Source organism: Colletotrichum chrysophilum (assembly GCF_026319265.1).
Source record: "Colletotrichum chrysophilum strain AFK26 chromosome Unknown scaffold_4, whole genome shotgun sequence".
Taxonomy (NCBI): Eukaryota; Fungi; Ascomycota; class Sordariomycetes; order Glomerellales; family Glomerellaceae; genus Colletotrichum; species Colletotrichum chrysophilum.
This window is the reverse complement of record NW_026517291.1, coordinates 207,272-227,457: the sequence shown is the minus strand read 5'-3', so window position 1 is coordinate 227,457 and position 20,186 is coordinate 207,272. Positions and strand designations below refer to the sequence as shown.

The window sequence follows — 20,186 nt, the reverse complement described above, 5'->3', positions numbered from 1 at the left end:
GTTGTCGTCCGAGGGACGGAATGACGCTGGGAAGAACGGTCAGGAACCGTCGTGTCAAATGCCGTCAGTGCTCAGATTACCAGAAAGAAAGCCATATTTACACTTGCCGAACAATCTCAACCATGGAATACTGGGCAGGGGTCCTGTATCATGTCCTGGTACATGAAGCTACCGTCATTGAATGAATTGGTTGCAGATTCTGCGAGCGCAACGGGCATTGTCCATGCTGGCAATTGTCTCCTCATTCACCACAGATTTGGGGTCATGGCTGCGAACTTACTGCATCAAATGGAAAGAAATCTTGTCAAGGATATGCCGACTCGGCCTAGGTATGGGTTATGGCATCTCAAGGAATGACTCTGTCGGAACGAGCCTTAACAGGTGCGGCGATGTGATTGAATGTCGAATTGAGATGGCGGGGCAAATCATCCATTCTTCAGGCTTCGTTGGCAACCAATCACGTAAGCCCAATATGAATGACAGACCGAGCAGTTACCCACCCCCGCGGCGGGCCATCCACCAGGGAAAACCACCACATTCCCATGTGCTGCTGGGCCTAATTCCCATGTCGTGACATGGCGTGTTTTTGCGTGTGCTTGCGACTGGCTTTTAGTACACATTGAAGCAAGAGAGAGAAAACAAAATGGAGCAGCCAGGATACGTACTTCATGCGCTCATGTCTTATCTCTTATCGAGGCTTGAGATAGGTGTATTGGTTGTTGTGCGCCTCCATGATCGGGTTGTTGATGCCCCTCGGAGAAGCATCTTTCGGCTGGTTTACGTCTGGCGTGGAGGTGACGGCATCAGCCCATCCACGGGCCCAGACCACCAGAATAAATGGTTTGGACGTGAGAAGATATGCGATTCTCCCCATTACATCTAACATCATGGACGTCAATCAACATTTACATGACCCATCATCGACTTTTCGCGAGTCGTTTCCCAGTTGATTCTGTCCAGACTGTTGTACCTTCATGATTGGCGACTACATCTAACATGGATACCACCATTGATTTCAGCCCTTACCGTGCCGATGGCAAGCTCGTGAGTCAAATGCAATTTTATCTGGCGTCGAAGAAGATTCATTTTAGATCAGTACGGATTTGTTTGCGTCGTAACTGGCGCCGCCCAGCCCGTTGGGCAGGCTATCATTGAGGAACTGGCCGGTATGATTTCCCAACACCTATGCCATCATATCACTCATAAGTAGCCCTAACGCGCGAGAGCAGCACATGGCGCCGCTTCCATATACGGTCAGTCTTACAATTTGAGACCCTCTTCACGGCAATGGTTTATCTTGGGCTGACATTATCCAGCATGCGACAAGGCGGCCAGCGATGAAGGCTTCAAGCCTTTGGTCGACAATGTCCACATCGAGCACCCAAACACGAAAATCATCCCTTACCCCTTTGACGTAGCCAAGGAAGAAGAGACGCTTGTTCTTATTGACGAGTTACTTAACAACTTTGGGCGTCTCGATATATGGGTGTCATCGGCCGGCCTGCTGGGTCCTCCGTCCATCACCGAGACAACACCGGCAGACCTGCAACGCTGCCTCGAGGCGCATTCAATAGCACCGTTCTTTGCGCTCAAATACGCGCCTGCGGCCATGGCCAAGCTCACAGAGAAGAAGTCGTACCCCAATGCCGCGCCCAAGACGCAAAAGTACGGCAGCATCATCGTCATCGGCAGCGTGGCATCAACGTACGGCGGCTGCTGGGGCCCCGCATATGTGGTGGCCAGCCATGCTGCGCTTGGTGTCGTGAAGGCTGGTGTTGCGGTCTTGAAAGGCACAGGAGTGAGAATCAACTGCATCTCACCGGGCCAGATTGACATTGGCTTGGACTTGAACGGGGTACGAATGGGCACTTCGTGGTCGACAAGAATGTGCTGACGAATTTGACAGATCGATCTCAAGGGGATGAACTCCCAGTTCCCCCCTGCAAGCCTCCAGACCCAAGAAGTGAGTTGACATCCTGATGTCAACCTAACAACTAATGACTGAGGCTCTGCAGGCTTCAAAGGCCACCATAGGTCTGGAAAGGCCAGGCAATCCACAAGAAGTGGCACGAGTAGCCGGATTCCTCGCATCGGGCTTCAGCTCCTATATCACGGGAGCAAATCTGGTTGTCGATGGCGGCGCGTCGTAAGTCCAACCCCGAGCGACAAGCCTCCGCGCGGGCATCTCCCTGCGCGAGGCGCACCCCGTGATCAAGGCCATTAGCTCATGGATTGCTGGATCGCTAGTGCCATGAACCCGCTTACGATTCCCATCGGCAAAGCCCACCCGTAATCTTTAGGCCATGAGGAATGAACGGACTGCGGGGTACTCGCTCCAGAGGCGCCGAGAACTGTGTGGTTGGTCATATGGGGAATTGCCCGTCCAATCCGGTGCCATCACCCGGGAATGTAGGTTGCCCAAGAAGGCAGGAAGTCTTGACGGGCATCTGCGATGGTTGGTGAGATGGGGTTTCGTTGTATCGCTTCGTTGCGGGTTCCGGTTCCAAAATTGATAGCAAATATGATTGAACTTTGGCAAACGCAAACGGATGTCGGAGACGGCCGCGGGGTACAGACCCCCATAAATGGAACATTCCAGTGGCAGCTTTCAGAAGGTGTCCCACCAAGTGACTGCCCCAACACACCTTCGCTCTAGCACCCGTGGACCCACCTGGTAAGCCATCGCACCCGAACATCAGCCAAGCTCACACGGACTCTCAGCATCTTAGACCAACTGCACATCATCCAGAGTCTTATCAACCCCACCCTTCCCGCAACCTCATCCCTTCCCTCTTCTTCCTTTCCTTTCTTCCCCTTTCTCGAATTTCGTCATGTCGTTCACTCCGGAAGTTTTCGATATTGCCAATGACTCTCAGACGGCGGACACGGCCAAGAATTACGGCCTGACGCCTGACCAGGTGAAGGAGCTGGGGAAGAGGGCAACCGCGGCCAAGGCGACGGCTTACTGCCCGTACAGCAAGTTCCGCGTCGGCGCAACCCTGTTGTCCAACGACGACAGATATACCGATGGAGCAAACGTCGAGAATGCGTCATACCCAGTCGGGACTTGCGCCGAGAGAGTAGCTTTTGGCACGGCCATCACAGAGGGTATCCGGGGCTTCAAGGCTGTTGCTGTTGCCACCGACGTCGATGCCCCCTGCAGCCCATGCGGCATGTGCAGACAGTTGTGAGTCCTTTGTTTCTTGAAGCCTCCATCCAGCCATGTGGGTTTTTGGTAGTCGACCGCAGACTAATACACTTTAACAGCATTCGTGAGTTCGTTGATCTTGAGACCCCCATCCTCATGTTCAACAAAAACGGCAAGTATGTCGTTATGAGGCTCCAGCAGGTATGCTTTTCCCGCCATGATTCGGGATGATGAAATTGAATACTTCCTGACCCAATCTTAGCTTCTCCCGCTCTCATTTGGTCCTGAGTTCCTCCCTCCCCCGGAGGTATTGGAGAAGAACTTGGCTAGTGGAGCTTAGAAGGCTAGCCCTCACACATATCACACTGAGTGGTTCCCAATCTCATGAAGGGGCCCGGAATTATATGTGGTTGCGACGGCATAGCCAACTACATCTTCCATCAGAAAGGTGAAATAGATAACGAGTGGCTGGCGCAGGCGTTGTTACGGTGTGGGTGATTTGGAGTTGGGGCGGGTCGAGTCTGCCGGTCGTCGCTGGTTGGCATAAGCTGGTGTTAGGACGAAAGGTTTCGAATGCGTCGAAGTGATAAGGAAGCATGATTGAGAGATAATGAAATCTATGGCAGTTTCAAGAAACATTTTTTTCTTCTACTTATCAACCACCTTGTGTAATGGCCCCCTCATCTCACCTTTCCTAGCACTGAGGCTGCTCGTTGGAACTATCATTTCCTGGCAAACAGATCCAGGAACTGTCTTCGACCTAGCAGCAAATCAGAGTAATGTTGTGTGAATCTTTCAAGGCATAGAATTCTTGATCTTTGATGATCAAACTAAGCTTCTTGTTTTCCCTTTCCCGTTTCCTTTTCTGTTCACTTCCCTACTAGCCCAGGGCCTGTGGATTGAACCTGGAATTGATTCTTGCCACGGCTTAGTATAGAAGGTAGACCGAACGTTCATGACATGTTACAATAAACAGTATACCTTGGGGCGGGATTCAGCTGAACTGAATCTCAAAAAAACAGAAACCCCTATATCACAACGTGCACACATCCCATCTGAACGCTAGCAACCCGGACGATACCTAGACACAAATGTCTGACTCATTTCATTACTTGCCGATGGTAAAGATATACACTTACATCTTGTGAAAGAGACCTTGGCCTCATCGTGTATTTCTAGCTGAGCATACTGAGTTTCGGATTCTTCATTTTTGCTCATGCAGCATCGGAAACGACCCGAGATTCTTTCTCCTGCGGCCCAACATTATATCACGCGGAACCACCGTGCGTCTTTACGATGGCCCGTTCATTTCGAACTCTTGGATGTCTGTAAATCTTGCGTATGACTTGCATGGGTCACAGCTTTCCTGATGTACTCGTAGCTTAAATCTTCCGAACATTATTATTCAAGATAGCAGGTGTCAAAAACCAGTCAAATTCCAGGATGACAGGATCTCAAACGAATTATATGTGGCTCGCAGACGGGAAGCTAAGTACCTAAGTAGATGATATTTTTTTTTGGAGGTCATATCAAAGCTGTGTGTTATCCAACATTTGGGCTACGTTGAGTATCTAGGACAATTTCACATATCACTCGCAGTGCAGCACAACGGATCCCTACATCTAACCTCGGTTTCTAAACCGCCGGAACGGAGAGCTAATATTCAGATTCATTCAAACTTGTACATTGCGTGGAAGGTAGTCACTTGCATACTAGCATCCATGTGTAAGTCAGCAAGCCAGTGACGACATGGGTGCGACGCCCCGAATTCACGCCCACACGCCCCCCTGTCATCCGAGGCGTCTCGATAATTGCATATTCGTTGTAGTTTCATCCAAACTCCGTTCCACTTCCTTGCAACCCTAACGAACTGCCCAAAACGAAACGAAACAGAAAAGGGGGGGTCTTGGAGGTCCAGGGAACGCAGCAGAGGGGGGGAGGGAGGCGAGGGACGGACGGCGGGAGAGAAGGGGGGATGGGCATGCACCAGGAAAGAAAGGGCAAACCGAAAAAAACCGGGTGGCAGCTTTTTTGAAACTTTTCCCCCTTTCCCCTCCACTCACTCGAAACCCTGATCGTGGTCTCAGGGCGAAAACAATTGGAAAAAAAAATTGTTGACGGCGACGTCGCGGCCTTGCGTCTGCGTGTTCTTTCTCGCGACAAGGAAGGAAATTTGTCACTGCAGGTAACGCTGATCTCCCCCTTCAAGGTCTCGCAGTCGCGCGCTCAAGGCACTGTATCTCTCTCCGAGATTGATGATGGCTTCAATTTTTCGCCGTCGCTCCGTTGGTGCGCTTTTGGCGGGGTAAAGGCGCTGTCAGTCGATCCCCCACCAAAAAAATTACGGTGTTTGTGTTGAGGGGTCCTCGCTCTGCTGGCCTGAGGGTTCAGCAGGCGAGGGCCTCTTTGCTCCCCGCCCTAGCCAGTCAGGGGAGACCCTTCATAAGTCGGGAAAAAACCGGCGTTTTCGCCTTCGGGCATTTGGTCAATTTGAAACGATACAGAGAAGATGTAAGCAAACCCAGAGGTCCCACGTTCGAGTCTGGGTGCGGTCACTAACAATCTCACAGTAGCATGGCCCCTGCACTAAGGATGACACGCTCAATCAAAGAGAAGCTACCAACTTTTTTGAGCTATTTTCTCTTAAGTAGTTTTTCTTTTCTTATTCTGTTCGTCTTCGTAGTTCACCTCCCACCCTAGCGACTTGAGTAGATCTTGTGATCCTTTAGACGCAGTATTTTTATTAGAGCCATGTTGTAGTACGAACGCAAGCGCAAGGCAGTAGAAAACTGTCTAAGGCTGGCGTGGAGCAAAACACCATAAATGGTTGTGAATCGTTAGGTACGGACAGCACATCGAGCTCCGTGTGCTGTGGCCCGCCCACGTGGCGCTTTCACCCAGCCTCCCCTCATCTCCAGTCTCTCTATCTCCGTGCTCCGTGGGCCTCGCTGGCTTCTGGCTGGCTAGGTAGGCTGAAGTGTCACGATAAGGGCCGCCGTTAGCCCTGGCTTCCATAACGAACCCATGTTGTCTCAATGCACGTCGTGTAAACGGCTCGGCCACTTGCAAGCCTGTATGGTGGAACGAATAGAGGCTGATTCTCCATCTCGGCTGGGTAGAAGTCACCCTGCCACTCCCAAGTATCCAGTCTCGTGCATGCTCACCCCGCTTCCATCACATTGGCCTTTCGAGAAGGCATCGATGGATGGGGGACATGTAGGCTTGGTGGAGAGACGGGCCACATTTCAGACGAAGTTCACCATGCGGAGACGGCAGCGTATTTTAAATGCAGATTCATCGTGACGAGGCCCCTACGTACAGAGAGACACTAGGAAACTGAAAGTCAAAAACTAGAACCCTGCCAAATGATTCTTTTAGGTACCAGTCCGCCGCACCTTCGTGGTATTAAGGTGCCAATAGACTCGTGAGCCCTCCACATGCAAGCCAGTTTTCAATCCCACCCATGAGCCGGGGCGCGGCGTGCAACCAAAGAAGCCAACCGCGCCCAGTGACTCGCTAGGTAGCCTTCCGCAATCTATCAACAAACAAAGTCCTGATGAATCTCGAGTAAACGCCCCCAACTGGTATGCCAGATCCGTGCGTGATCGATCGGCAGACCCAAGGGCTTAGTTCGTGAAAAGAGAGTAGTCGTATCCCGTGAAGCGTAACTTAGATGAGGTCGGCAACGTTCATGGGCATCTCCTCAATCTGGGTGCTGTAGAACTGCTCAATCTCTCTCATCATGCGGACATCCTCGGCGGTAACGAAGTTGATGGCAACACCCTTACGACCGAAACGACCACCACGACCGATACGGTGAATGTAGTTCTCACGGTTGGCGGGAAGGTCGTAGTTGATGACCAGGGAAACCTGCTGGACATCGATACCACGGGCCAGAAGGTCAGTGGCAATCAGGACACGAGAAGAACCGGAACGGAACTCCTTCATAATCAGGTCACGCTGAGCCTGGTCCATGTCACCGTGCATAGCAGAGACGGTGAAGTCACGGGCAGTGAGCTTGTCGGTGAGCCAGTCGACCTTCCTGCGGGTGTTGCAGAAGATGACGGCCTGGGTGATGGTGACGGTCTCGTACAAGTCGGAAAGGGTGTCGAGCTTCCACTCCTCCTTCTCGACGGCGATGTAGAACTGCTTGATACCTTCGAGGGTAAGCTCGTCCTTCTTGACGAGAATGCGGACGGGGTCGCGCATGAACTTGGTAGTAACCTCAAGAACGTCCTGGGGCATGGTGGCGGACAGAAGAACGACCTGGGTGCTCTGGGGGAGGAGCTGGAAGATGTCGTAGATCTGCTCGGTGAAACCACGCTACATTGGAGTGTTAGCAGGCAAATTTTTTCCCACGATAGTATTTATAAGAAACATACGGAAAGCATCTCGTCGGCCTCGTCAAGGACGAACATCTTCATGCCGTCGGTCTTGAGGAAGCGGCGCTGGATCATGTCGTGAACACGGCCAGGGGTACCGACGACGACCTGGGGACCGTCCTGGAGGGCCTTCATGTCGTCGCGAACGCTGGTGCCACCAATGCAGGCGTGGCACTCAATGTTCATGAAGTCGCCGATGGCAACGACGACCTTCTGGATCTGCTGAGCAAGCTCACGGGTGGGGGCGAGGATGAGGGCCTGGCACTGCTTGACGTTGGAGTCGATCTTCTGGAGGACGGAGATGGAGAAGGTGGCAGTCTTGCCAGTACCGGACTGAGCCTGGGCAATGACATCGTGACCTGGGCATGGAGTGAGCAGAGTTTACGGCGCACCAGTAGGCGAAGTGACATACCCTTGATGACGGGCATGATGGCACGCTGCTGGATGGCAGAGGGACGCTCGAAACCGTAGGCGTAGACACCTGGCACAAGCGATGTCAGCAAATTGTCGATCGGTGAGGGTATTTCGACCCAATTTTGGGCGCGCGAAAAACATACCACGGAGGAGCTCCGACTTCAGGTCCATGTCGTCGAAGGAGTCAACGGTCTGGTCATAGTTGGACTCGATCTGGCCTGCGAAGAAGATTGTTGTTAGCGACTTGAAGTCTCTTGGAATGCGCTACATGCGAGAGAGGAGGGGAAGAGGCCGTGGTCGTGTTGGTGGGCAAGCGTCAAAATTCGCAGGGATGGCTCGCTGCGACGGGTAACGATGGTGAAGAAAACTGTCGCATCACTTACCCTCAGGCACGTCCTCAAGACCCTTGTCAGCCATGATTGCGGTGTTGTTTTTGGAAGAGATCTAGATCACAAGCACAGCTTGGGACCTAGAAATATCGTCGCGAAGGTGGGGTTGGGCGAGGGGCTGGAAAATTCGCAAACGTCTCGTTGGAGCGTGCGAATTATGTAGACGAAGCGAAGTCTAAGAATTAAATTCTCTTCTAGATTAGATGCTCTTGGCTATAAGCAAGAGCGAAACTGAATCTAGGAATAAAGTGCGTTTGGTTGTTCGTGGGGTGACGGTGCACGTTGATTGTTCGGTGGGAGGTGAAGTTTTTATCAGCGAGCTGCCAGAATTCTTGACCACGTAAAAAATTTCCTGGCGGCGGGCGGCCCCTCGAATTATGCGGTAAGCGAGGTGGCGCTAACGGAGTTGGCGGGCAGGCTGGTACCCTCCATAGCTGCACTGCGGCATGATTAGGGCACGCCCACCGTAGTGAATGGGCTGAAGTGCCCAAGGTGGCACCTGGGACTGGTTGAGAGCCGCGCTGGGAACACCGGAGATAGCTACTGCAGAGCACCAAGGGCGGCAACTGGACGACTGGCTGGCTTCTGACTTTTTTTTTTTTTTTTTTCTGCGTCCCGCCCCCCAGACGCAGTGTGGCGGGATGCCTGCCCAAAAATTTCATCTAGGCATCTTCATGCATTAATTGAATCGTCTAGACATCTCTACCGGAGCATGTGCCCGCCACTCGTACCACCAGCGCCTGCGATGCTAGCCCAGTGACATGATTCCTGGTGCAGGTTTTGCAGCGCATGTCTCTTTCTCCGTTGTCACTGCCTCTTTACTTCCCCCCCATTCTTCAGCCCATCTGCTTGCGTTTAGTTTCTCCAACGCCGCCCGCCGCAGGATCTACCTGCCTGTCTAGCTTGCTTTATTAGCAGCAGGCACATGCTATTGTTCCTGCCTTTCTCCTACAGCAGGAAACATGGCCAACGACAACCTTGTGTCGACCCAGGGACTTTCGTCCAATGACAGGATCAACGGCAACGCTGACACCAACGGTCATGGCTATGACTCAAAGCCTCTCGCGGATGCAGTCATGACCTCTGAGTCAATTCCAACTCATCCTTTGGGCGTGAAACCGCTGGGCAACCAATATCTCTCGGACCGTCCGAACGCTCGGAAACACATCGGAGTCTTCACAACCTTTCCCGATGAGGCTCTTATGATATTGCTGGAATACCTTGACCAAAGCAATTTGAGAAATCTCGGATACACCAGCAAGTTTCTTTATGCCTTCTGCCAGTCCGACGAGTTATGGAAGGCTCTTTTCCTCGAGTAAGTCCATGGCACAACTCGCTGTTAGCCAGCCCTCTACGAAAGTATAAATGGTGGCACCTTATTATCAAGTTTGGGACTACAAGGCGCTGAGAGCTTTTGGTCATCAATTGTTTATTATACCTGGTAGTGTGGTCATGGGGGTCACAGATGACTTTGAATATGGGAAGGACAATGACCACCCGAATGGCCGCATCTGATGTGTTCTGGCTGACAGCATCCTGGTTGTGAATAAGGTCCGGCTAACAGATGGTTAGGTCCCACAATTCGGGCAGATTCGACGGCAAGTGGCAAGGCACCTGGAGGTCGACTCAACTTGGACTGTCACCTGAAAAACGATGCAAGATTGATTGCAGTAACGTCTTCTCAGATGTCCTGCATAGGCCCTTTGTGTGCAGCCATGTGGACCTGACGCAGTTCACCTCGAGGATTCCAAAGAGTAATCAGATCCAGCGTATGGAAACACTGACTTACGAGGAGTTTGCTCAGGAATGGACTGAGGTGCCGTTTATTCTGACCAGCTACATCCAGACATGGCCTGTATGTCATGAGTGGACCATAGATGTCATTCTGCAAAAGTACAAGGATGTCGAGTTTCGCGCCGAGGCAGTTGACTGGCCTTTCTGGACGTACCACGAATACATGAAGAACAGCAATGACGAGAGCCCTCTTTACCTCTTCGACAAGAAGTTTGCCGAGAAAATGGGAATCAAGGTTGGCTATGAGGAAGGCGCGGCGTATTGGAAGCCGGAGTGCTTTGGGCCTGACTTGTTCGAACTGCTTGGCAAGGAGCGGCCTGCCCACCGCTGGCTCATCATCGGACCCGAGAGGAGCGGATCAACCTTTCACAAAGACCCTAACGGCACCAGCGCGTGGAACGCTGTTATCCAGGGAACCAAGTACTGGATCATGTTCCCGCCTACCGCACAGGTTCCAGGAGTCTACGTTTCAAGCGACAGCAGCGAAGTGACGAGCCCGCTCAGCATCGCTGAGTGGCTCCTTGAGTTTCATGATGAGGCGCGCCAGCAGCCAGGCTGCATTGAAGGCATTTGCAGGGAAGGCGAGATCTTGCATGTACCAAGCGGATGGTGGCATTTGGTCGTCAACGTGGAGAACGGCATCGCACTAACACAGAATTTTGTGCCCAAATCCACCTGTCTGTACCAGCTCACAGAAGTCTTGAGCTTCCTGAGAGACAAGGCAGACCAAGTCACGGGCTTTAAGCAGGAAGTAACGGACCCGTACGGTCTGTTTGTCGAGCGGCTACGCCTGGACCAGCCAGAGCTGCTGGAAGATGCCATGCGAAACTTGGACAAGAAGACCAGCCAGAAGAAGAGAAAGTGGGAAGAGGCTGTGGGTGTACATGATACCGAAGCAAGCGGCGGGGGAGGCTTCAGCTTCGGATTCGGCGGTGACTTGGATGACGATGAAGTGTCATGAGGGAGGAATTGCGGACGCAACGTGCTCGCTGAGAAGCCGCCGTGCGTCTCTACAATTCAAACAGAGGCATAAGGTTACTGGTTAGCCGAACATCAAAAGCGATACTGATTTCTGATACTTGCACGTTGACGGGTGACAGAGCTCTATGGTGTTCCCGATTAATCAAGACACTACCATCAATACACGTGTGAAATCCGGGGCTGAGGTTAGTGTCACTGTCAGTAGGTAGATTGGACGAAGATCATCCAACCAGAGGTCACATGGTCTTACCACTGCGGCAAGTATCAGCCATCACACTCTGTGGGACACGATATAAAAATGGGTTGGTGTGCCATGAGATGGCATAAGGGGTGCACAGTGACTGGCTGAGAGTGCAGGTGAAAGGATAATGGCCTTCCTTCTAACAGGTTCTCGGTGAAAGAAAACCTGCAACTCGCAGCCTTGGTTTCGGCGTCTCTCAGCTCGCACCCATTGTCATGGTTCAAGGTGCCTAGCTGGTCGCCTTGTTCTGCGGTAGTGTTGCTGCAGGTGGCCCAATCAGACGAGTTCATCCAAAGGCTCCAAATCTTGCACCGAGGGTTGTTTGTTTTTCGTGCCCTCGTCTTCGACTCCGCGGGCTTGAGCTTTGCGTGCCTGGCCTGCGCAGTCACGCAGTTTGGCAGTCAACTGTCATGTTCCCTTCGAGCCAGGAGACGTGGAAAAGGGGAGATCTGAGCCAACCTGGGCCAGACCCGGCGAACTGCCCGTTCCCTTTAATGAGGTGGTAAGTCTGAGAGAGGGGCCACCGCAGTGGAGGGAGCGACCCCACGCTCCAACCTTGATCGCTCACTGGACGGCCAGCTGGGGCGCTCCCCGCCCTGCGCTTCGGATTGGATGTCTGGAGGCAACTCAGGGGATACGTACCGCTGGGCTTTGATTTCACTGACACCGGGCCCCCAGTACCCCGACCCCCGGGAGCTGTTGGCGGCCTGCTGGTGTTGCTATTGCTGGCGCCGCTGCATCATCCCTTCCTCCACTGTCCACAGCAGTCGGTCAGGGCAGCTCCCCAATGGAAGGTAATTATTGCCAGCACCACCTAGCACCGCAGCAGCACCTCTTCCCCAGCAGCGGGCACCACGCACGCACCCCAAAGAGATACCTGCCTGCGTTGCCTATCCTCCACCCACTCATCCGTACCTCTTCCGCTGCAGCAGCAGCGACGGCAGCAGCAACAGACAGCAATAGCGCCATAGCAGGCCCCCCCGTTCCCCAGCTGGTCCTAGTCATCAGCTGAAGCCTGAAGAGGGAAAGTAATACGTGTATGTGCACCTTGTCGCCGCGTTTCCTCCACCATCCATACATACCATCATCTCCCGTCCCCCTCACGCGTGTCTTGCTCTTCGCCTTCCAACGGTCGGCAATAAAGCAGGCCAGAGCCAGAAGGGAAACCACAAATACACAAGGACCTGACGGCAACAGCTCGAGCTCGAGCTTCAAGTCTCCTTTGTGACGGAAGCATCAACCACCTCATTCAACCCGACAAGGAGCTCGAGACAATCCCTCCTCCGCCCCTGGCTCCGAAACCATGTGACGGAACCATCGAGTCTCGCCCACCATCTTCGCTCCCCGTCCCATCGCTATCCCGTTCGTCTTTCCTTCGATCACTCGTCGAGCACCTCACACACGGACACCAAGTCTCTAGCGCATCCTTTCTCTAGTAATACCGACGGTGCTCTTGCACGCACAACGCCCTCCTCGTTCGACCTCGTCCACCGCCGCCATACCTTACCGTACACGAAGGCTGACATCCCACGTCAACTCCAACGCCAACCCTCAGCCCTGCCTGCCACTGCCTCTGTCTGCCCGTCGCCTGCCTTACGTAGTACTTGCTCCACCCCAGACCGAAGACATACCATAGACTCGCTGCCTCGCCGCCTCGCTACCGGCTCCAAACCATACATTCGCAAACAATACATATTCTTTACCGCATCATACCTGCCTGATTCTGCCCCGAACGGGCTGCGTCTCGGTCCCAAACCGCGCAATCATGGTTTCCGACGAGCACTACGAGATCTGCCTCCCTATCCTCCAGGATGCCACCCTTGAGGACGAGGATAAAACGGATCAGCTGGAGGATCTACTCCGAAGCCAGACAAGCTTGTCTGGCCCTTCATTAGACAATGCGATTCTCGATGTGTTATGGCGATACCGCGATGGCGGCGGCAGCTCAACCTCGCCTCCTCCCATCCGCCAGACCATCCTTCGACGACCTTCGCCGTCCCCATGGCGCGGCAATGCCACTCCTCTCTCTGGCTCGCCACGCCTCGGGGTCAGTCCACTGGCCCCTCCCGGCTTCGTACCGTCTTTCTCGAGAACGAAATCGTCAGCCGCCTCTCCTTTTTCTTCGCCAAGGCCGTCTCCGAGACTCGCCTTCGCGACGCCCGTCATACCTAATAGCCCGAATCTGAACGCGTATGAGTTCGCCAACGATAGATCCCCTTCCCAGGAAACTTTCGGCGATTACCAGACCGAGAACGTAGAGTGGCTCGTTGCGGACGATGCTATAAGCATCACATCATCAGTCGGGACGTCGAGTGGTCTGAACGCTGCCGCTCCCGAGTTCTCGTCCATGTCATCGCAGCAGGCTGACATGTCTCCTTACGATATGCTTCGCTCTATACTCGGTCAGACGAGAACCGACGATGAGATTGAAGCTGCTCTTGCGCTACATGGGTACGACCTGAGCGCAACGATAGTGTCCATCATGGAGAGCCAGGCGCAAGAGAATGGATTTAGCGCTGCGTTGCACCCTGATGACTCCAAGACTTCTCTTATTGGCAAAGCTCTAGCTGCAGAAGGCCGCCCAACCACACCTGCTGGTGGTCAAAGATCAGGGGTCATTTGCAAGTTTTACATGTCGACCGGACAATGCCTTCGGGCTGATTGCCGATTCAGCCATGACCTGAGTAATCACCTTTGCAAGTGAGTTGACATATTCTAAACATTCAACAAAGCGATGACTAACAAGATGTTTAAAGATACTGGGTGATGGGAAATTGCTTAGCTGGCGAGACTTGCATCTTCTCTCACGACCCAGCGCATTTGATGAACAAGCTTGCGTTGGATGGCTCCAGCACTCCGCCAACAAAGCAAGCCAATAACCTGGACTTAAACTCTTTTCCGGCACTTCCTCCGGGCACCCCGGAACATCTCGCTGGTTTCGCTGGAGGTGTTAACATCACTGTTGGAATCACACCTCCGCCTGGTTTGAAGCCCTTTTATCAAGACCAAAGCCCAAGGCCCCGATCTCGTCCTGGAAGCCGACACCAGCAAGCAAGGGAACCTGTAGCCCCGTCGCTGGACGACGCAGACGCTTTCCCCACGCTTGGCTCAGCTGCAGCAAAGCAAGGCAAGAAGCATCATGGAAAGCGCGGTGGACACGGGCATAATCACAAGGAAAACTTTGGCCCTAGTTCTCTGGCTGAAATCGTCAAGATGTCGCCCTCTCCGAGCTCGGCTTCCCTTCGCCAAGATACGAAGAAGCTCGGTCGAAATGGGAGCTCCACGAATATCCGAAATGGAGAAAACAGTGCCGCGGCGCAGGCAATTCCTAACCCTAAACACATTCCCTGGCTAGAGACCGGGGAGCGCGCCAACAAGGCATACCTCAAAGCCAGACAAGAGGCCATCAAGCATGGCGGTCTGCGCAACAAGTTCCTTCAGAGGTGAGTCAAAATCAGGGTCAGCGGTCCAAGGGAAGAGCTAACCATTTACCCAGCGCCGCGCAAGCTTGGAACCGCAATGACGCAAGGGCTGCCAAAGCCCTGAGCCTCAGAGGTCAGAGCGAGAACGACCTCATGCGAAAAGCTCATAGGGAGGCTGCTCGTGAGTTGTACGAGGAGCGTAATAAGGGCAACGCGAACAGCTTAGAAATCTACGTCGACCTCCATGGACTTCACCCTGAGGAAGCAGTAGAGTACCTAGAGCGGGTGTTGATGGAGAATGTTAAGGAGAGCAGATCGATCTACGCCATCACAGGTACCGGGCATCATAGCAAGAACGGCAAGGATAAAGTGGGTAAGGCAATCCGCAACTTTTTGAATGAGTGGAGGTATGCCTACCGCGAATTCTCCGTTCCAGGCGACCGCAACAACATGGGAGGGATTCTGGGCATTGATGCTCGAAGCTACGACAAGTCGTTGGCTCGCGAAGGGACGTCGAGTGCGGATGAAAGCAAGGAGGAGGTTGACATCCTGAGTCAAGGAGTGGAGATCGGGGATGGTAAGGTTAGGCTCCTGGTGAGGGACCCTCCCAAGGGTCCTAGTGGGCGGCGATGACGAAAGTAGAAAGAAAGAAAAGAAACTAGAAAGAACGAGTAGAAATGTCAGAAAGACGCTCCAGGGAGCAGTCTCCCCTTTTTTCAAATCTTCGAGTCGGCACCTAGCATGTAAAGCGTTTGGCAGAATGCGGCGGTCGTTGAGCGTAAGGTGCCGGGTACATAGAAGAGCCGCTTCGTCCTGAAGTTCATGCAGGGAAGGAGCATCGAAAGCTTCCAGCTTGTGTGGAGCCCCTACACTGACTGACTGCACCGGGCTTTGGGGCGGATTTAGGCCGGGCGCTCGGTCGGCAGGCAAACCGAGCCGGACGGGATGCACAGCTGTCGCTGTCGCAGCTTGCCGCCTGCCTAGTGCCGCCTGCTGCCTCTGGCAATTGCCCTTTTGGGGACGTGCGGACATGCATCGAGCCCCCCCTGTATGCCAAGCGATTGAAACCGTCCGCAGGAACGTGAGACACCTTCACTGCGTTTGCCTATGAAACGTTCCTTTCCCGTTTAACGCTCTAAGCTGCATCTTCAGTCGCCTCGCCCGTTTGCTTTTGTTGAGGTTCCTCATCACTAAGTTTGCAAGCTGTCGTAATATTCGACCTGCCCGTTTTGCTCATACTTTTGAGAGGCGCAAACTTCCAGGAGCTGTGGAATCCTAGTGAGATTGGTAGGTACCCAGTTGCCAGTCCACCGCGCTTGAACGGGACCCGCGCGTCGTCGATCGAGAATAGAAACCTTGGCTGACACTACCACCTTTTGCGCAGCTGTGCCAGTGGCTTAGCTTACCTCATCGCTTGTAGGCTTGCAAGTAAGCGCTTCGAACGTCGCGACTGCCGTCTCGTCCGTTCCTCTCCCTCGACAAAGCTCTCTCCCACACCTCATCCTAGTGTCCTTCTTCCTGTTTTGTTTCCATTCGAAATGGCTAGATGAGTGCCGAGCCAGTCAATTGCGAATCACACCTAGACTAGAACAACGAACCCCTCGATCCGCCCGACTGCCCCGCGGCATACCTCATCCGGAGGCTCCGGTCCCAACCCAGTAAACCGACCGTCCACGATGCCGGCCGACTACGAGTCCGCAGCGCGGGCGCTTTCCATCTCCCCGAATCCTTCATCCCCAGAGAACGACCGCAGCGACATCCGCCCGCCATGGTCCACGTCGCGATCATCCCGCCGCCTGTCCAGCGCCCGCTTTGGCAACCGTAAGACGACCGCCCTCTCAGCCGTCAACCGTGCGATCCAGTCAGCAGTCAAGACCGGTAACAGGTTATGGACCATGTACCTCGGCCTCTCCCCCGTCCAGCGTGTTGCGGTCGCAGTATTCCTGCTCGTCGTCAACGTTCTCGGCCTGCTCTTCCTCATCTACTCGCACGCAATCTTCAAGTGGCTGGCCCCGGTATCACAAAAGTGGAGGGCGCTCCCGGGAGGATGGCTGATTATCTGGGCCTTTACGTTCATGACTGCCTTCCCGCCCATGATTGGGTACAGCACGGCCATTTCCGTGTCGGGGTTCGTCTATGGCTTCCCGCTGGGTTATCCGATTGTCGCGACGGCGACGGTGGCGGGCAGCCTGACGGCGTTCTATACAAGCCGAACGATATTCAGCAGCTATGTCCATAGACTGGTCGGGCAGGATCATAGGTTCATTGCGCTGGGACAGGTACTGAGGAAAGACGGCATAAAGATGTTGACGGCTGTGCGCTTTTGTCCCTTGCCGTACAGTTTGTCCAACGGCTTCCTTTCGACCATCCCCTCGATCAAGCCGTGGGCTTTCGCAGTCTCGACCGCTCTGGCAAGGTAAGCCCCTCTCTCCCCTATATGTCTGGTCACAATGCGACGACTAACATCAGATAGCCCCAAGCTGCTTGTCCACGTCTTTATCGGCAGCCGCCTGGCCCTCCTCGCTGAAAAAGGCGACGAGATGTCCGCCGGTGGCAAGGCCATCAACTATATCTCCATGATCCTTGGCGGCGCCGTCGGTCTGGTCGTCGGCTACGTTATCTACAACCGCACCATGGCTCGCGCCGCCGAGCTGGCGCTCGAGCAGGCCGAGTCCGAGGGCGCCGTAGCCCCCGGGAGAGAAGGAGCGCCGGATTACTTTGACGTCGAGGCTGGCCTCGTTGACCCCGAGGACGTCGCTGCGCTTATGGACGATGACGACATTTCGCTCTGGGCCCGCGAGGCAGTGGATGACGAGGAGACCCAGGTCGGCGGGTATTATGACGATGATGACAATGACGACAATGGAGATGGTCTCAAGGGACAAGGGACAAAACACAAGGGTGACGATGACCGGGATGAGGAGAGCACCGGGTTCAAAGATGCGGATTAAGGTGTAGGTCGTTCTCTACGCCGATTGTGGTAGACATAGAATTGGACTACTAGACATAAGGCGCATCATGAAATTGAGTAAAATGAACGTAGCCAGGGACTCAACATGTGACGCTTTCATGACCAAATATCTCATATTTTGTGTCTCGTGGTATCATACGGACGAGTTCTGTCTGCTATCCCCTGCGTCCAATCATCCCTTTTGCCCGGACTTCGTCAATCTGTACGTAAAACTCGTGCTACACCACGGAATCTCGAAGGTGACATGAAGCAATGTGTCAAAAGTCCCATCCCAACGCCTTCGCTAAAATAAGACAAACTCCTCCATCCCGATATCAAACCCGACTGTTGTAATTGCGTGTGAGAAGAAAATGTCGTAGGGAACGGCGGAAAAAGGATTATTGCCGTCCCTGAAAATGCTGCATGAATTGTATCGCTTGCTCAATAGGGTAACCGATGAAGACAGGTCCTGTGAACACCATCTGAGGGACGCCGCCAGCGAGGGGTTGCTTGTATGCGTCTAGAGGCGGGTTGATGAAGGCTGGCTGAGGCGGCGGAGGACTGTGTGAAGTCTGGGGCTGGGGCTTGACCGGTGTTGAAGGGAGTTCCACCGGGTCTGGCTCAGGCTCCGGGTGCACGAAGGTCTGCTCGCCGGTGTTGGGCGTTGGAGAGGTGAAGCCCATGGCGGCCAGCTGAGCATGGTCGAACGGGCATTTACCTCCGGTCTTTGGGGCAGACCCGGCGTGGTCGCTCGTTCCGTTGGGCATGAACATGGGCGCCGGCGGTGGTGAGACGGGTCCGGGGTCTTCACGGGGCGCGGCCATTGCCGCCATCTTTGTGTGGTCAAAGGGACACTTGCCAGTCTTCGCCGGGGTGTCCTCCGGTGTGTCCTCGACGTCTGTGCCAGATGGCATGAAGACGGGAGCAGGTGGCGGCGACATGGGAGGGCGTTCGTCGTCATCCAGGCCGTTGCGCTCGTACACTGGAACCGAGATGCCCCACGGTCGGCTAGGTGACTCGCCTACCCGAACCTCCTTCAGGGGCCGATCGAAGTGACTCTGCCGCGCCTCCTCGGCATCCTCCAGCGCCGGCAGCGACTGTTCGGCATCGTCAGTGGCGGTAGCAGTGACGGCCTTTGCCCAGTTCTCAACCCTCTCATTCGATGCCCGATCAATCTCTTCTTGCTCCTGCTGAGACGATGGCAGCATGGGCTGGTGCAGCGCACTAAGTCCTTGTATCATGTTCACCAGGTTGCCGTACTTTGCATCGAGCTTCTTGATCTGCACTTCGTTCTTCTGATATCTCCTCACGCAGACCTCATGGCTGCGAGGCAGTTCGTGCTTGTGTGTTTCGACGTAGTGCGCAATCTCTTCGGGGGAGTGTTGATCGAGGTAACGGATCGGGCATTTCGCGGGCGAGCCGCCGTTGGCAGCCGCCTGAGACGTGGATTCTTCGAGCATAGCAGCGCAAATGGGGTCGGCGGAGTGATGTGGCGTGGGGTCCTGCGACCCGTTTTCCGCGCTTTGCGCATCACCCTCGACGGCGCCATCCACCTCCGCCGTCTTTGGTGCGGAGAAAGGACATTCCAAGTGTCCCTTCTTGCCCTCGATTGTAAAGTCCTGCTCGAGCACAGTCGACATGGAGGTTCCGGTTTCGGCTTCACGAGAAGAGGTCTGTCTGCTAGAGTCGCTCGTCTTGCTCGTTTCGCCGACGGACGACAGTTGTTGGGCGACGCGCCGGCCGTCTCGGATGATGAGTGCGATTTGGTTCCGGGTATCCAGCTTATTGCGCTTCGGGAGAGGGACTGCTTGGGAAGCTTCTTCAAGAGATGGATTTGCTAGTTCGGGAGGCAGCTGTAGCTTTGCCAGTACTTCTGAAATCTCGGGAGCAGCAGGTGCATGTTTGTCGGCGAGGTATTGGTACTGAAGGCACTGTCGGGTCAGCATGAGTTGTCACCGAGGCTGGCCGGAGAGTCGCAAGTCAGGAAATGGTAAAAACTGGCCGGTCTTTGCTCCTAAGTAGTACAGAGGAGCTCTTGATCTAGAGCTAAGGTTGCTCATCATGCAAGGCAAGGAAAGGGGTGCGTGTGTGAGAGTGTCGCATGGCGCCGGGGCGGCGGCTGACAAACCCACTCGCGTGTGTTTCGAGGGTTCTCCGTACCTGTTCGTGAGCGAACCTGAGCTTGTGCTCCAGGATCGTCTTCCTGTCGGTCAGGATCTGGACTTCATCGGCGAGGGCGTTGAAAGAATCAACCAGCGTTTGAGTGAGATGTATGTAATTCATCCCACTGTTTGTGACTTCGCGATCGGAGCATGTGGGATGTGGCATGAAGGGGCGGAGGGACGTCTTTGATGTTTGGAGTGATGGGGAGACTTTCGTTTCGCTACCCATCTTTGCCGTCAGGACGCTTGTCCCCCGGACAGTCAGTCACAGTGGGAAGGGCGACGGGCGGTCCATGGGCTTGG

General features: G+C 54.2%; 8 protein-coding genes across 8 annotated transcripts; 6 read left to right on the top strand and 2 right to left on the bottom strand.

The window, feature by feature from the left end:
- Nucleotides 1-996: 996 nt before the first annotated feature.
- Nucleotides 997-2,076, top strand: COL26b_000954 (uncharacterized protein; the record flags this gene model as incomplete). The annotated part of the gene is made up of 5 exons (XM_053173916.1): nt 997-1,044; nt 1,097-1,166; nt 1,317-1,855; nt 1,907-1,963; nt 2,035-2,076. The coding sequence occupies 5 exons, from the start codon at nt 997-999 to the stop codon at nt 2,074-2,076; spliced, it is 756 nt and encodes a 251-aa protein (XP_053042033.1).
- Nucleotides 2,077-2,831: 755 nt separating this feature from the next.
- On the top strand, nt 2,832-3,488 carry COL26b_000953 (uncharacterized protein; the record flags this gene model as incomplete). The annotated part of the gene is made up of 3 exons (XM_053173915.1): nt 2,832-3,187; nt 3,268-3,349; nt 3,411-3,488. 3 exons carry the CDS (start codon nt 2,832-2,834, stop codon nt 3,486-3,488), a joined length of 516 nt encoding a protein of 171 aa, XP_053042032.1.
- Nucleotides 3,489-6,817: 3,329 nt separating this feature from the next.
- Nucleotides 6,818-8,361, bottom strand: TIF1 (translation initiation factor eIF4A; the record flags this gene model as incomplete). Its single annotated transcript, XM_053173914.1, has 5 exons — nt 6,818-7,471; nt 7,531-7,889; nt 7,943-8,011; nt 8,088-8,162; nt 8,328-8,361. The coding sequence occupies 5 exons, from the start codon at nt 8,359-8,361 to the stop codon at nt 6,818-6,820; spliced, it is 1,191 nt and encodes a 396-aa protein (XP_053042031.1).
- Nucleotides 8,362-9,295: 934 nt separating this feature from the next.
- COL26b_000951 (uncharacterized protein) lies at nt 9,296-11,088 on the top strand (the record flags this gene model as incomplete). The annotated part of the gene is made up of 2 exons (XM_053173913.1): nt 9,296-9,648; nt 9,924-11,088. 2 exons carry the CDS (start codon nt 9,296-9,298, stop codon nt 11,086-11,088), a joined length of 1,518 nt encoding a protein of 505 aa, XP_053042030.1.
- Nucleotides 11,089-13,114: 2,026 nt separating this feature from the next.
- On the top strand, nt 13,115-14,053 carry COL26b_000950 (uncharacterized protein; the record flags this gene model as incomplete). The annotated part of the gene is made up of 1 exon (XM_053173912.1): nt 13,115-14,053. One exon carries the CDS (start codon nt 13,115-13,117, stop codon nt 14,051-14,053), a length of 939 nt encoding a protein of 312 aa, XP_053042029.1.
- Nucleotides 14,054-14,562: 509 nt separating this feature from the next.
- On the top strand, nt 14,563-15,404 carry COL26b_000949 (uncharacterized protein; the record flags this gene model as incomplete). Its single annotated transcript, XM_053173911.1, has 2 exons — nt 14,563-14,792; nt 14,846-15,404. The coding sequence occupies 2 exons, from the start codon at nt 14,563-14,565 to the stop codon at nt 15,402-15,404; spliced, it is 789 nt and encodes a 262-aa protein (XP_053042028.1).
- Nucleotides 15,405-16,447: 1,043 nt separating this feature from the next.
- On the top strand, nt 16,448-17,722 carry COL26b_000948 (uncharacterized protein; the record flags this gene model as incomplete). The annotated part of the gene is made up of 2 exons (XM_053173910.1): nt 16,448-17,187; nt 17,245-17,722. 2 exons carry the CDS (start codon nt 16,448-16,450, stop codon nt 17,720-17,722), a joined length of 1,218 nt encoding a protein of 405 aa, XP_053042027.1.
- A 397-nt stretch (nt 17,723-18,119) lies between these two features.
- COL26b_000947 (uncharacterized protein) lies at nt 18,120-20,112 on the bottom strand (the record flags this gene model as incomplete). The annotated part of the gene is made up of 2 exons (XM_053173909.1): nt 18,120-19,652; nt 19,882-20,112. 2 exons carry the CDS (start codon nt 20,110-20,112, stop codon nt 18,120-18,122), a joined length of 1,764 nt encoding a protein of 587 aa, XP_053042026.1.
- Between the last annotated feature and the right edge of the window lie 74 nt (nt 20,113-20,186).